The 13,118-nt window shown below is 38.6% G+C and overlaps 2 protein-coding genes across 6 annotated transcripts in view; one reads left to right on the plus strand and one right to left on the minus strand.

Moving 5' to 3' along the window:
* Positions 1-9,323, plus strand: part of SLC3A1 (solute carrier family 3 member 1) — a 36,908-nt gene extending 27,585 nt beyond the window's left edge. The window contains exons 7-10 of the mRNA XM_032592635.1: positions 28-223; positions 2,964-3,131; positions 4,025-4,141; positions 8,860-9,323. Of these exons, the coding sequence (XP_032448526.1) occupies positions 28-223; positions 2,964-3,131; positions 4,025-4,141; positions 8,860-9,300 (922 nt within the window). The 3' untranslated portion in view covers positions 9,301-9,323. The remainder of the gene's footprint in view (positions 1-27; positions 224-2,963; positions 3,132-4,024; positions 4,142-8,859) is intronic.
* PREPL (prolyl endopeptidase like) overlaps positions 7,435-13,118 on the minus strand; it is a 59,889-nt gene continuing 54,205 nt past the window's right edge. For all 5 annotated transcript variants that reach the window (XM_030310515.1, XM_030310514.1, XM_030310517.2 and 2 more), the window contains 4 exons: positions 11,854-12,003; positions 11,336-11,459; positions 10,438-10,511; positions 7,435-10,064 (listed from right to left, as the gene is read on the minus strand). In XM_030310515.1, coding sequence (XP_030166375.1) covers positions 9,975-10,064; positions 10,438-10,511; positions 11,336-11,459; positions 11,854-12,003 — 438 coding nt within the window. In that variant the 3' untranslated portion in view covers positions 7,435-9,974. The remainder of the gene's footprint in view (positions 10,065-10,437; positions 10,512-11,335; positions 11,460-11,853; positions 12,004-13,118) is intronic.

Genomic DNA, 13,118 nt, shown 5'->3' on the forward strand with positions numbered 1-13,118 from the left:
GACACTGCACCCTGCCAACTCTTCCAGGTTCATGGGGATTGAAGCCTACGGAGAGAGCATTGACAGGACCATGATGTACTACGGGTTGCCTTTTGTCCAAGAAGCAGATTTTCCCTTCAACAATTATCTCAGTGAGCTGAACGCTCCGTCTGGGAACAGTGTGTTTGAGGTTATCACATCCTGGATGGAAACCATGCCAGAAGGAAAATGGCCTAACTGGATGGTAAGTCCTCATGCCTGATCAGCACGTCTGGGGCTGTGGTGCTTGTTGAACAGTCACCCCTAACTCGAGGGCTAGGTCTGTAAACAGGCGTCACCCTTCCCTTCATCGGTGATTCTTCAGGGAGCCAGGCCTATCCCAGCTTCTGACCAGGTTTTTGTCATTTTTCTTCATTCTTTTTCTTCTGGTTCTCAGACTAGATAATCTTGATCGGTCTTCGAGTTTGCTGATTTCTCTGTCCGTTCAAATCTGTCCAGCCCGTCTCAATGAGTTTTTCCTTTCAGTGTTCATACTTTTCAACTCTGAAATTTCTTTCCGGTTCTTTCTTTTATCCTTTTTATTGACAGTATCTATTTGATGAGACACTGTCCTCACACTTTTCTTTGAACATATGGATAGCAGTTGACTTAAATGTGTCTGTCTGCTAGGCCAGTGTTTCTTCATCCACATTTTCTATTGACTGCTTTTTCTATTACGGGTTGTATTTTCCTGTTTTCTTTGCATTCCTTTTTATTGTTGAAAACTGGATATTTTAAATAATGTAGTAATGTAGGAAAACCCCTTCTCTCTTCCCTGGTGTTTATTGTTGCTGTTTCTTTAGTGACTTCCCTGGATTAATTTTGTAAAATCTGTACTCTTTGTTGGGTGTGGCCGCTGAAGTGTCTGTTTGGTCAGATTATCAACTAATGATTTGAAGAGATTCCTGAAATACGGTGAACCATGAAGTCTCCCAGCCTTTGCTGAGGGACTGTGTGTGTTGGGGTGTGCTTTCAACACTTTGGCAGGCAGTTGGTAGTTCTACCTTAGTCTTCACTTTCTGCTTGCACTGAGTTTCAAGGTTAGCCAGAGATGAGAGATTAGAGCCTTCTCAAGTCTTCCCAGGGTATCTGCACATGTTCCAGATTCCAAAAATCTGTCAGAGCCTTTCAAAGGCTCTTATGGTCACCTCATTCCCCAGCTTTTAAGGTTTTTGGTCAGTCTCTGTTTAGCCCCAATTGGCAATACCTCCTCAGGCAGATGTGATGCTAAATAACTGTTGCTGATTATTTCCGGCCAATATCTCAGGGATAGGGCATCTTTCTAATTAAAAAAAAAAAAAAATCCAACTACAAGCGAGTGCTAGAAAGGTCAAATTGTGACAGTTCTCTAAATGGAGCTTTTGGTGAACTCTAAACCTACTCTGCCCACCGTCCCCCCCCCCCCGCCCCCCTCTACCCGGTAGCTCCTGGTTTTCACAGCTACAGTAGTTGCTAGACTGAGGTTTTCAAGGCTATCATAGATCCAGGACCAGTTAAAATGACACAAAGCTTGCTGTTTTTCTTGAGTAAATACTTCTTAAGATTACTGAAGGCCTTTAGCTAGTTTCCAGAGTTCTGAAACAGTGGATTTTGTTTTTGCCAGCATTCTCGAGATTTTGGAGGTCTTTCCTCCACCATTCCACAAGGGCCCCCTCTATTTTATAATGGAGTTTTAGCACTTGTATTTTTCATATACTGAGAGTCTCCATTAGCTTAGGTGACTGGGATCTCTCTCAGCCTATGAGAGGCCCCAATCTCTGTCCACTGCTGTGAACTACCTGCGGAAATATTTCTTGATTTCAGTCCTGAAATTGAAAGTGCCCTAAGTCCAGAAAGTTTGAGAAACCATAGGGTTTCTTATCAAATGCTCTCGAGATAATGAAAATAAACAGAGGTGATATTTGACTTTTCTGACCATAAAAATAGAGAAATAATTTACAGTGGTCTACAAAAAGGTAACTGTAGATAGTTTTTAGTACATCTAAAAAAAAAAAAAACTCCTTTTTTCGTGAACTGTAACAACCAAGTTCTTATTCTTAGACTCAAACTCAAAGGCTGGTTTTGCATTATACCCTAATTTGAATAAGTGATATAACGTCTCAGAGCTTGTCGTTTCATCATTGTACACTGGAGAGAATACCTGACAGGGGAGGAGGGCAAGAAGATAGAAGGTAGGTGGGAAAGAATTTTTTTTTTAAAAGCTTATTTAAGTAATCTCCACACCCAATGTGGGGCTTGAATTCACCCAGGACCGAGTTGCATGCTCTTCCGACTGAGCCAGCCAGGTACCCCGAAAGTACTTTTTCAATACTAAAAGTCCATGCTCAGCAAATGCACATGAGACCGAGTTGTGGTATATGGAGAGAACTGCTAGGTGATTTAAATAAACTCTTAAGGGCTAGGTAATATATATCATAATATGTAATTAGAGAATTCAGCATAGAAATACCAAATTTAAAAACAGGAAACACATTAGAAAATTTTCTCTTGGACTGTGTACATTTCTCTATAAAAGTTGATTTATCTTTAAAATTTGTTTTGAATAGTTCAAGTCACACACACACACCAGAAACTGCTCCTACCCCTCCCACCTGTTCCCTCCTTGTTGTGCCCTCAATGGGGTAAACATTTTTGTTTCCTGTCCCTATTCTCTCATCCAAATGTGTGAAAATATTAACATGCACCCTCGTACACTTTATCACATTTGCAACATCACTGCGAAGTAAATTGTTAACACCATTCTGTTGATCATAATGGCCAAGACAGTAAATTGGTCAGTTACACAGCAAGTAGCAAGCAGCGTTGGTACTCAAAGCCAGGCTTGCTGATACCATGGTACTCACAGCTAACTTTGTTTTTCTGCCTGATGAACTTTTTGTGCAATAGGGTAAGTTTTCCAGACAACTGTATATTAAGCTACGTCCTTAAAAATATCTGCCTTTCAGATCGGTGGACCGGACCGTGCCCGGCTGACTTCTCGTTTGGGGGCAGAATATGTCAACATCATGAACATGCTTGTTTTCACACTCCCTGGAACCCCCATAACTTACTATGGGGAAGAAATAGGAATGAGAAATATTTTAGTCACAAATCTCAACGAAAGCTATGACGTGGTAAGTTAATATAATCTAACTACATGAAACTAGAGAATTTACTTCTAGTCTACTGATGAAAACGATTATTTTGCTTTCCTTTCGTACTATTAGACAGTCACCTTTCTTTGTTGGGAGCTAAGAATACTGCTTCCTAAGCCGCACAACTGAATTTCTTGTGTAGAGCCCAGGAATCTACATTTTAAAGATGTTTTCCAGCTGATTCGTAGACATACTAGAATTTGAGAACCTGTGTTCTGAGTTGGGAATATTACTCAGTGCCCTCTACCTGGAACACAGAGGTCTGTACTGCTAGATTCTGACCACAGCACAAAGATTCTTCCTTTCATGTTAACAAATGTAATGCACAGCCCCAGACTTGAGTGGTTTTTGTTTGTGAGGCTATGGATCTCAAAATTGTGTTCTTAGGCGAGCCCATAATAATTTGTATGGCTAGCTTGCAGTGTTGGAGATCCAATTTCCCTAATATTTGGTGTACATTTCCTAAATTTGTGTGTGTGTGTTCACGTGCAACAACCAGGCTGAATAAAAGCGGGCAGAATTTAGGCTTACTTGTACATGGGTGCATACCTGAACTCATTGCCACTACACCACAGAACGTGTTGGCAATCGCACATTTTGAAATCCTACGTTACTCATTTTTAGGGAAAAGCTGCAAAGATTCTAAGCATGTATCAAAGTCCAGTTACCATAATCCTATTCAAACTCAAGATGTCACTGTTTTCCAATTAAAAGTGAGAAGCCGGTTTATGTACTGAATGTTGAAGCTTTTTCATTATGAATGCTAATACAAGTACTAAGAAGTACAGGGAATTAAATAATTATGAAGTAAACCATGACCAAATTATATTTTTTTAATAACTACTGTTTTCTCTTTATGGTCTTTGACACAGGATACCCTTTTCTCCAAGTCACCGATGCAGTGGGACAATAGCTCAAATGCTGGTTTTTCTGAAGCCAGTCACACGTGGTTACCCACCAGTTCAGATTACCACACTGTGAATGTTGATGTAAGTATCAATGAAAATGTTATGCTGATTCCAGAAATAGGAAATGAGTTTCTGTGCTGACAACGAACAGTCACCCTGAGGGTGCCCAAGACCTTAACTGATGCTCTCTTTAAATTAATCACATAGACTTAGAGTTTTTAAGTGATGTTTTTGTGGAAGTACAGGCTGGTACAGAAGTGCACCATGTGGAGTATCCTATGGAATACACAGCTATTCACTGGAATGACTTTGAGAACTCTGAGCTATTAAGGAGATTTTATGGAGGTCTTTCAGCAAGCCCAGCTATCTGTCCTCCTTTCCCGCCTTTGAAAGGAAGGAAAGAAGATTAAGGATAATTACCTGAAGAAACCAAGATGTAACCAATTCCTAAAAGGAGCTGTTCTCGAAAAGCACACCCTTTGGCTTTTGGCTACACTGTTTTCTATCATGTAGTGGTCAAGGTTGCCAGATTCAGCTGGAGTTGCTGGAATATACGCATTCCTGTTTAGAAAATCTGTTTGCTCAATTTGGCAAAGGGCTAAGTACATTTCCTTGGACCAGGACACTATGAAATGGCTTCAGGTGGAGTCACGTACTAGTGAAAATGTCATTGTTTAAACCATCTCAGGAGAAGAGAAATTCCTGGCATCCCATGAGACTTAAAAATTTTAAAGCAAAAATCTCCCCTTACCCCAATCTACTAAGTATTTTGAAAACAATCTCGTAAGATTTTGAAAAAATTACTGAAGTATAGCTGACACACAATATTATATCAGTTTCAGGTGTACAACAGTGATGGAACGATTCTGTACATTACTCAGTGCTCATCACAGTAAGTGCAGCCTCCCCAGGTTATTAATCTGTTTTGAGCTTCACGCAAACCCTCCTGTTTCCACAACTGCCTGCTCCAAACTCCACAGAGGCTTCTGGGATAGTATTAGATAGGTCCTTGAAAACAAAAATATGTGTTTTAACATTTGTGTTTGAGAGTAAATGCATCTATTGGTTTTCAATTTGAGTCCAAGAGGTTAAGAAATCCTACATAAAAATATATACCAGAAAGATGAAAAAAGATAAATGCAAATTAAAACAATTTTTTCTATAACATTAACCAAGTCTTTCAAATGATCAGGAGTAATGCTTGGAGGAATGCTAAATCGTAACACAATGTCTCAGGCTAAGCTATTTAATAAAATACATCCATAAGAGCCCTAGAGACAGGTAAGAATTTAATTTCTAAAAGAAAGTAAAATCAAGCTTCTCATAATGACTAAAGGCAGACAACCGAAGACAAGGAGTATCAAAATGCAAAAGTAAATGGATCGCCAAGAAAGACACATTTGAGAAAAATTAAGAGGATGGGAGAGAACACCACTCTTAACAGAAAACTGTTAAAGTAAAGGAAATATGGCAAACAGAAGACTTTGTTATTGTTATACTGTCTTATGGAGTCTCTTGATTCTCTTAAAAAAGGAATCAGAGGGGAGCCTGGCTGGCTCAGTGGGTGGAGCATGCGTCTCTTGATCCTTGGGGTTCTGAGTTTGAGCTCCACGTGGGGTGTACAGGTGATTTAAATAAGTAAAACTTAAAAAAAAGTGATTAGAGCATGTAGGTACGTAAAACATTGTGAAAGACTGAAACAAATTCTAATTAGGGTGCTGGAAAACTGATTCAGAGACTTCTCCCAGAATGCACTGAAAAAAGGCAAATAACACTATGAAGAGAAAATTTTTGATATGTAATCAATCTAGAAATTGCAACATGAAATTCTAGAAGAGAACAGAAACCAGAGGGAACTATATATTCAAAGAAAAATGGCAAGAATAAAGAAAAAAAGTCTAAAAATATGCGGAAACCAAAACCGAACTGCAAAACAGACTGCCCAAGCAAAGGACTGAGAACTGGACTTGCTTAAGCGGATCCTAGAACATATCAGAACTTCAATCTTTAACGCTATGATGGAAACTTGATTCTAAACCTACAATCTTATATCCACTCAAACTAGCGTTCATGAATATAGACTTGGAAAAGCATGCACCCCAATTTTACCATAAATAGCCAGCTTGTGAGAGAATAATCAGGGACTGAAACAAAACAAAAAGATGAATCTAAAAGAAAGACAGGATGTGGGGTGCCTGGCTGGCTCAGTCAGTAGAGCATGTGACTCCTGATCTTGGGGTTTTAAGTTGAAGCCCCACGTTGGGTATAAAGATTAAAGATAAAAAAATGTTAAAAAAAATAATACATGATGTATAAAACACAGTAAGGAAAGGAATCAACAGAACTTAAGGATATTTTTTTGGTACATAATGTAAAGTAAGGTTAGTAAGATATTCTGGAACAAAAATCTTAGTGATTGATTTCTATATGGGAAGTGGCAGCAGGGAAGGGGAGAGAAAAGACAGAGAACGTGTGAGCGAGCAGGCTAAAGCACTCTTTTCAGGGCATGGAAACGGAGTAACTCAACTAAACAATGCAGAATTCACTTCCTGTGGCACACTAGCATGCTTCAAGTGCAGAGCAGCTGGGGGCTACCACTTTAGTACAGATATAGAAACTTCCAGCACTGCAGAAGTTCTGCTGGATGGCACTGCTCCGGATGTTGAGAAAAGTATATTTTAAAACAGGCATTACAATTTTAAGAGTGTCATTTTCAAAGAATAGAAGGAAAAATATTACATCAAAACAACCGATGTAAAAAGGATGAAAACAATAGTACAAATATAAATAAAAAATAAAATAAGGCTGTAGAAGTATGTCCAAACACATGGCAATCACCAATATAAATGGGTCAAATTCACCTATTAAAAGATAAAAACTCTCAGATTAAGGTAAAGAGACAAAATCCAATATAGAGACATTGCTAAAACAAAAAACGCACATATAACCTTTGACTTAGTAATTTCATTCCGAGAATACTTATATATGTGGAAAATGATAAATATTCAAGGATCTCCACTGGAAATGATTTAAATATTTTATCAAGAGAATTAATTATGGTTGACTTATACAATGGACTAGTATGCAGCTTTTAGAAAGAATGCACTGGTATCATGAGACCATCTCTACCCTGTACTAAGAAACAGAGTCCATTATGGTAGCATGCCTCCACTCGTATAGAGAAAAAGTATATCTACATCTGTTTGCAAAGGCACAGGATGTAGCATAAACAGCAATAGTGTGTGTTTCTGAGACAAAAGGTGAAAAGCGAGGGGATGGCGTTAGGAAAAACCTTATTTTATATATTCCTCTTATAAATGAATTTTATACTGTGTGCATGCATTTCCTATTTAAAAAAAATAAAGTTACAAAAAGCAGGTGTGGAAATATTTAATAGCAGACAAAATAGAATTCAATATGAAAAGCGTTATGAGACCAATGTGATTTTCAAAAACTGTTAAAGAACATTCCACTACAAGTCATGATCTATGCATCTAACAATAGCGTCCAAATATATAAAACAAGTACTATGAGAAATGCCAAGAGAAACTGACAAATCCACAATTACAGAGAGACACTTCAACATACTTCTAGAAAGTAGACACAGATAATAGTTAACATTTATTGGGCACTTCTTATGTGAGTGGCACCGAACTATGCTTTTCCATGCATCATCTAAGGCTATAGAAAATGTTAATAGTAATTTGACAAGTCATATACATATACCATATACATGTACCATAAATACCTTTGTGCCTGATAACAGAGAATAAACATTTTTCAAACATTCAGTAGATGTTCACTGAAGACCACACATTAGGCACCTGCCCCGCAGTAACAACAATAACAGCAATGACAGCCACCACCGCCGCAGTCAACATGGCTGGCAAGAGTCCACGGAAATGAACATTACCACTGATTTGGCAACAGCTCTTATGAAGACTAATTTGGCATTATGCATCAAGTATCCATACTCTGACGTAGTAATTGTCTTTCTATCCTAAATAAATAATCCAAATACGGGAGAGGCACTAAAAATGTGAGAAAATATTAGAAAGCTGAATGCTGAAATGAGAGGGATGGTTTTAAATTTGGTATATCCATTCAACCAAACATTATCCTGTTATTAAAATGACATTTTAACATAATCACAGGAGAAGGCGCTTGAAATTAAATTATATATGTTCTATATAGCTGTGAAATAAACCCCAATCTTCTTTAATGGACACACATTAAAGAAGTATAATTTTTAAACTTTCCCTGTAGGCAGCATTTTGCTTTGTGTCCTTTTTTGCAACTTTCTGTTCACCACTGGCTATGTAAGGAACACGTGTCTGAAGTTAAAGAGACCTCCACACTATTCTACAAAAGAGAACAGGGAAGCCCTCCCAGTTCATGGCCACAGTGGCAGCCTTTCTTCCAGTTACAATGTAGCATAAAGGGACTGTAGTTAGGCAAGTTAAACACCAGGTAACTTAGACAGGGACATTGTTTTGAGATACCTAAAGTGGAGTCAAATTTGGTCTCTCATAACGTCTGGCCAAAATGCGAGCAGAACGCTGTGCACCCAATGACTCCCTGCATTTGCAGTATCTCTCGGTAGTTAAATAAACTACTCTTACCAACCTATCAATACTTCCAATTTGGTAGTCATTTTAATGGGCAAAACCGAAGCAAACTTTTTTGGGAAATAAGTTCCTTATTTGATACTAAGACTACTAAAAAAAAAAACAACAAAAAACTGCTAACAACTATTTGAGAAGTGAATAGTTAATTTTTTCTTTTTTTTTTTTAAATAGGTCCAAAAGACTCAGCCCAGATCAGCACTGAAGTTCTATCAAGAATTAAGTTTGCTTCATGTCAATGAGCTGCTCCTCAGCAGGGGCTGGTTTTGCTATCTGAGGAATAACAGCCACTCTGTCGTGTACACAAGAGAGCTGGATGGCATCGACCGAGTCTTTCTGGTGGTTCTGAATTTTGGAGAATCCTCACCGCTAAATCTAAAGGAAATGGTTCCCAATATTCCCACAAGAGCAAGCATAAGGTTAAGTACCAGTTTTGCCGACAAGGGCGGTGAAGTTGATACGCATGACATTTTACTGGACAAAGGAGAAGGCCTCGTCCTTGAATACAACACGAAGAATCTCCTTCATCACCAAACAGCTTTCAGAGACAGATGTTTTGTTTCTAATCGGGCGTGCTATTCCAGCACATTAAACCTACTGCACAGCTTGTGTTAAAGAGATGAAGACACTGATGTCCTGTTCCCTCCTAAGCATGTGCAGTAACTGCACGCACCACAGACGGCTGGGTAATACAACGTGAATGTAACAGCTTTAGAAAAGGTTCTCAAATGTTTTTTAAAAATAATAAAACTATCGCTTGCAGGAACTTGTAACTTTATTGAGCTAGCCTCAGTGTAAGAGATGATCGGGACACCTGAGGACCCCGGACTAATGAATTCTAATGTGAAGAATGTTACCTCTTTTCATAAAATACAGATGTAGAAATTGGAGGACTTACTGCTGACGTGTCTAAAAGTGTTCATTAGCAAAGAGGCAGGACCTTGATTTGTAAACTTTTCAAAGGAAATGTTAGTTCGGACAGACAGAAACAGAGCTGTTCTGAAGGGGGAGCTGGGAGAGTTGTGTTGTCACCAAACCTTCCTTCACCCTGTCCTCCGTGTCCTTCTGAGGAGCACGGTTTGAAAACCCCTTTCCTAGGTTAAAGGGCACGTGTGCCAAAGGACAGAGCAGTAGAATCAAGTGAGATATACACGAGACAAAATGTGGATGGAGAAGCAAATTTTAAAAAATTACTAACTTAAAAAAAAAATCTCACTGTTGCTTACCCAATTGGAAATAAGACTATGAAATATTTCAGTGTGTTTCCAATTCCCATGGAATGCAGCGTTTCAGAATTTTAGGTATTTCTTAAGATTCTCGAAAACACTGGTGCTGTCAAGTCCAAGTTCCTCGTACAAGAATTTAATTTGGGCTGTAATCTAAAAGAAATGCATTTAAAAAATTAGATAAAGGCCTTTGTGGTAAAACTCGAGGGCTACATCTCTTTGTCTATCCATCTTCACCTAACCACAAAGTCAGCCATTTATGGCAAGTCTACTTTTATTTGGGGACAGAGGCAGAAGGTGCTTCCAAACAGGTAAGATTCCATCACTCTCTTTAACAGCGCTCACTTATCAAGTATAAGAGGGAAACTTTTCTCGACTCAGCATTCTTCCTTCTGCTCTTGGGCCTCAGCCACAGACCAGACAGTGACAAAGCAGCTGTCATAAACTCTGCTGCAACCAATGAAATGGTGACAGTGACAGATCTCTACTTGGGCATCTGTCAACTGAGAGGGGTTTGAAAACATACCTTTTTGTGAGAATCCTCAATCACATGATTGCCTCCAGGCTGAATATCTAACACAACATTGGGGGCCTGGTAGCCTGAAAGAGTTAACATATGCAACAATTAGAAGGTTTGTTTGAGATTCATTTCTCCCCTTTCCTCTCAAGTACACTATTAAAATAATAGCAAAGGAAAAAGGCATAAACTATCACCAAGTAAGAGATGGGAGGGGGCAAGCAGGAAAAGACAAATTTCTGAAACAGAGAAAGCAACAGGAGGATGAGTGGCTGAGGACACTGGATGGAAGAGACTTGTTGGGCCACATGGAGAAGGTTGTGAAGCAAGAGGAAGCCAGTGGCCCTGTGGAATCAGAGTCTTATGACCTGGAAACGCCAACTTTTGCAATGTGTAAGTGTGAGGCATGGAGGTGAAAACAAGGTGACTGAAACTTGCATGTGGGTCCCTTCCACCCTGAGCTCAGAGGGTCTTGCTAATAAGGAAGAAAAAGGTAAGAGTTCCTGTGCAATGAAATGGAAAGATCTAGAGGAAATTAACGCAGCTAGTTTGGACACTGAAGCTCCAGAGCAAAAGCTTTTCTAGAAGTTTCCAGGAATAATGGCTCAATTCATATTGTTAAATGAATGAGTGTTGTATGACAGTATATCTCTAAGTTATACTTTGATGTTTAAATTTATTTTTCTTTGTGCCTTGCCTACCTTATTTTAAGACTGTCCTTTGAAAAAGGGGCAAGTCAGATATAGTTATTAGGTATGCCTCAACTCAGTAGTCGACACAGGAAAACCAACTGTCCAAACTCACGGGCAGATGATTTGGTCTGTGGCATAAAACGTACTACTCTGAGCAGTATGTGGTAGGTAACAGAACATTTAGCTATGCTCCCTGCTTCCAGGTGGTCTCCTACCTTCACCAGTGTCCTTAGCATGCTCCATAATGGCTTCCTTGAGTTTGTCAGTATAGCTTACAATTCCTTTCAGAGGTACACGCTCATCATTTTCATAAGCTGTGATGTGAATGGAAGGATAATGCTGAAAGAAAATAGATGTACAAGATTTGCATTGTTCCTTATGGTCCTTTTCTACCTTATAGGTTATGAAAAATAACTCCATTTTTTTGACCTAAGTGCTAGATAATTTCTTCTCATTTCATATTGAGAGATCTACAGTATCATAGTACTAGACCACTTGCTACCTGGAATACCCTTTTCTTGGCTAGTGAGACCATGACCACATCTAACCTATTCTGAACTATTACATTGAAACAAACATGGAGTATGAGCAGAGATGGCGCTGAAAGTTGTTTGGGTATTATAAGCAGAAACAATCTAAAGCCCTACAAAATTCCGGGTCAGCATGGGTAAATATTCTTTTGATTATCTCTTCTATCATTTTAGGATAGTTTATCAGAACTGTTATTCACTACCTGTGGTTTAATATTTTGATAGGGACAGTAACGTTTTATGTAGTTCTTGTGTTTTTCATCAGATGAAGGATTCCCCCATTCTTCTAATTCTTCTAATGTCAGAGGAAGTGTAGTATCCATCATGGTGTTGAGAACATCCAAGAAAGGTGCCTAAAAAAACAAACAAACAAACAAACAAAAAAACCCCACAAAGCCAAAGAAATTTAAACTTTGACTAACAAATTGGTAACATGAATTTCAGAAAAATACACTTTATGAATATAAATGCTGACATGAGAGAACAAAGGTCAAGAAGCCACGCTGATTCCCAGGAGGCAGACTACTCAGACCTACTCAGTCCTTAACTAGGGCCTGTGATTTATAACTGGCCTTTAAGGTATTCAGAGATATATATATGGGTTTATCTTCTAATTTCACAATATTTTAGTTTGATGCCTTAGTGTACATTTTATATGAAAGTAATAAATGCTACCCCTTCCATCCATTAGGATGGGTACTATTAAAAAGAAACCAAAATAACAAGTGATAACAAGTGTTGGCAAGGATGTGGAGAAATTGGAACCCTTGTGCACTACTGGTGGGAATGTAAAATGGTGCAGATGGTATGCTAGTTTCTCAAAAAACCAAACTTAGAATTACCATATGATCCAGCAAATATATTCCTAGGTAAATCAGAGTCTTGAGGAGTACACCCATAGTCACAGCAGCATTATGCACAACAGCCAAAAGGCGGAAGCAACCCAGTGTCCAATGGTGGATAAACAGTAAGCAAAATATACACAATGACACAACAGATTATTATTCAGCCTTACAAAGTAAGGAAATTCTGACATATGCTACAATAATGGATGGACCTTGAGGACTTGAGGATATCTCTAAGTGAAATAAGTCAGTTACAAAAAGACAAATATGTACGAGTGGTGGTTCTGAGGGGAAGGCGGAACTGGGGAGTTGCTATTCAATGAGTGTAGAGTTTTGGCTTTGCGAGGTGGAAAGAGTTCTGGAGACTGGTTCCACAACAATGTGAACATACTGGACGCTACTGAACTATACATGTAAAAATAGTTAAGATGGTAAATTTTGTTATTTTATCACCATTAAAAATTATTAAAAAAAAACCCAACACGTGAGTAAGCCCTACTTTATCAGTTGGACATTTTACCTTAAAATATGGGTAATAAATGTTGATTGAAGAAAGTCTAGATAGTATCCAAATTGAAATAAGAAAAAAACCACTCACTGGCTTATAACTAGTATTAAAACAT

This window comes from Lynx canadensis, chromosome A3 (genome assembly GCF_007474595.2).
Source record: "Lynx canadensis isolate LIC74 chromosome A3, mLynCan4.pri.v2, whole genome shotgun sequence".
Classification (NCBI taxonomy): Eukaryota; Metazoa; Chordata; class Mammalia; order Carnivora; family Felidae; genus Lynx; species Lynx canadensis.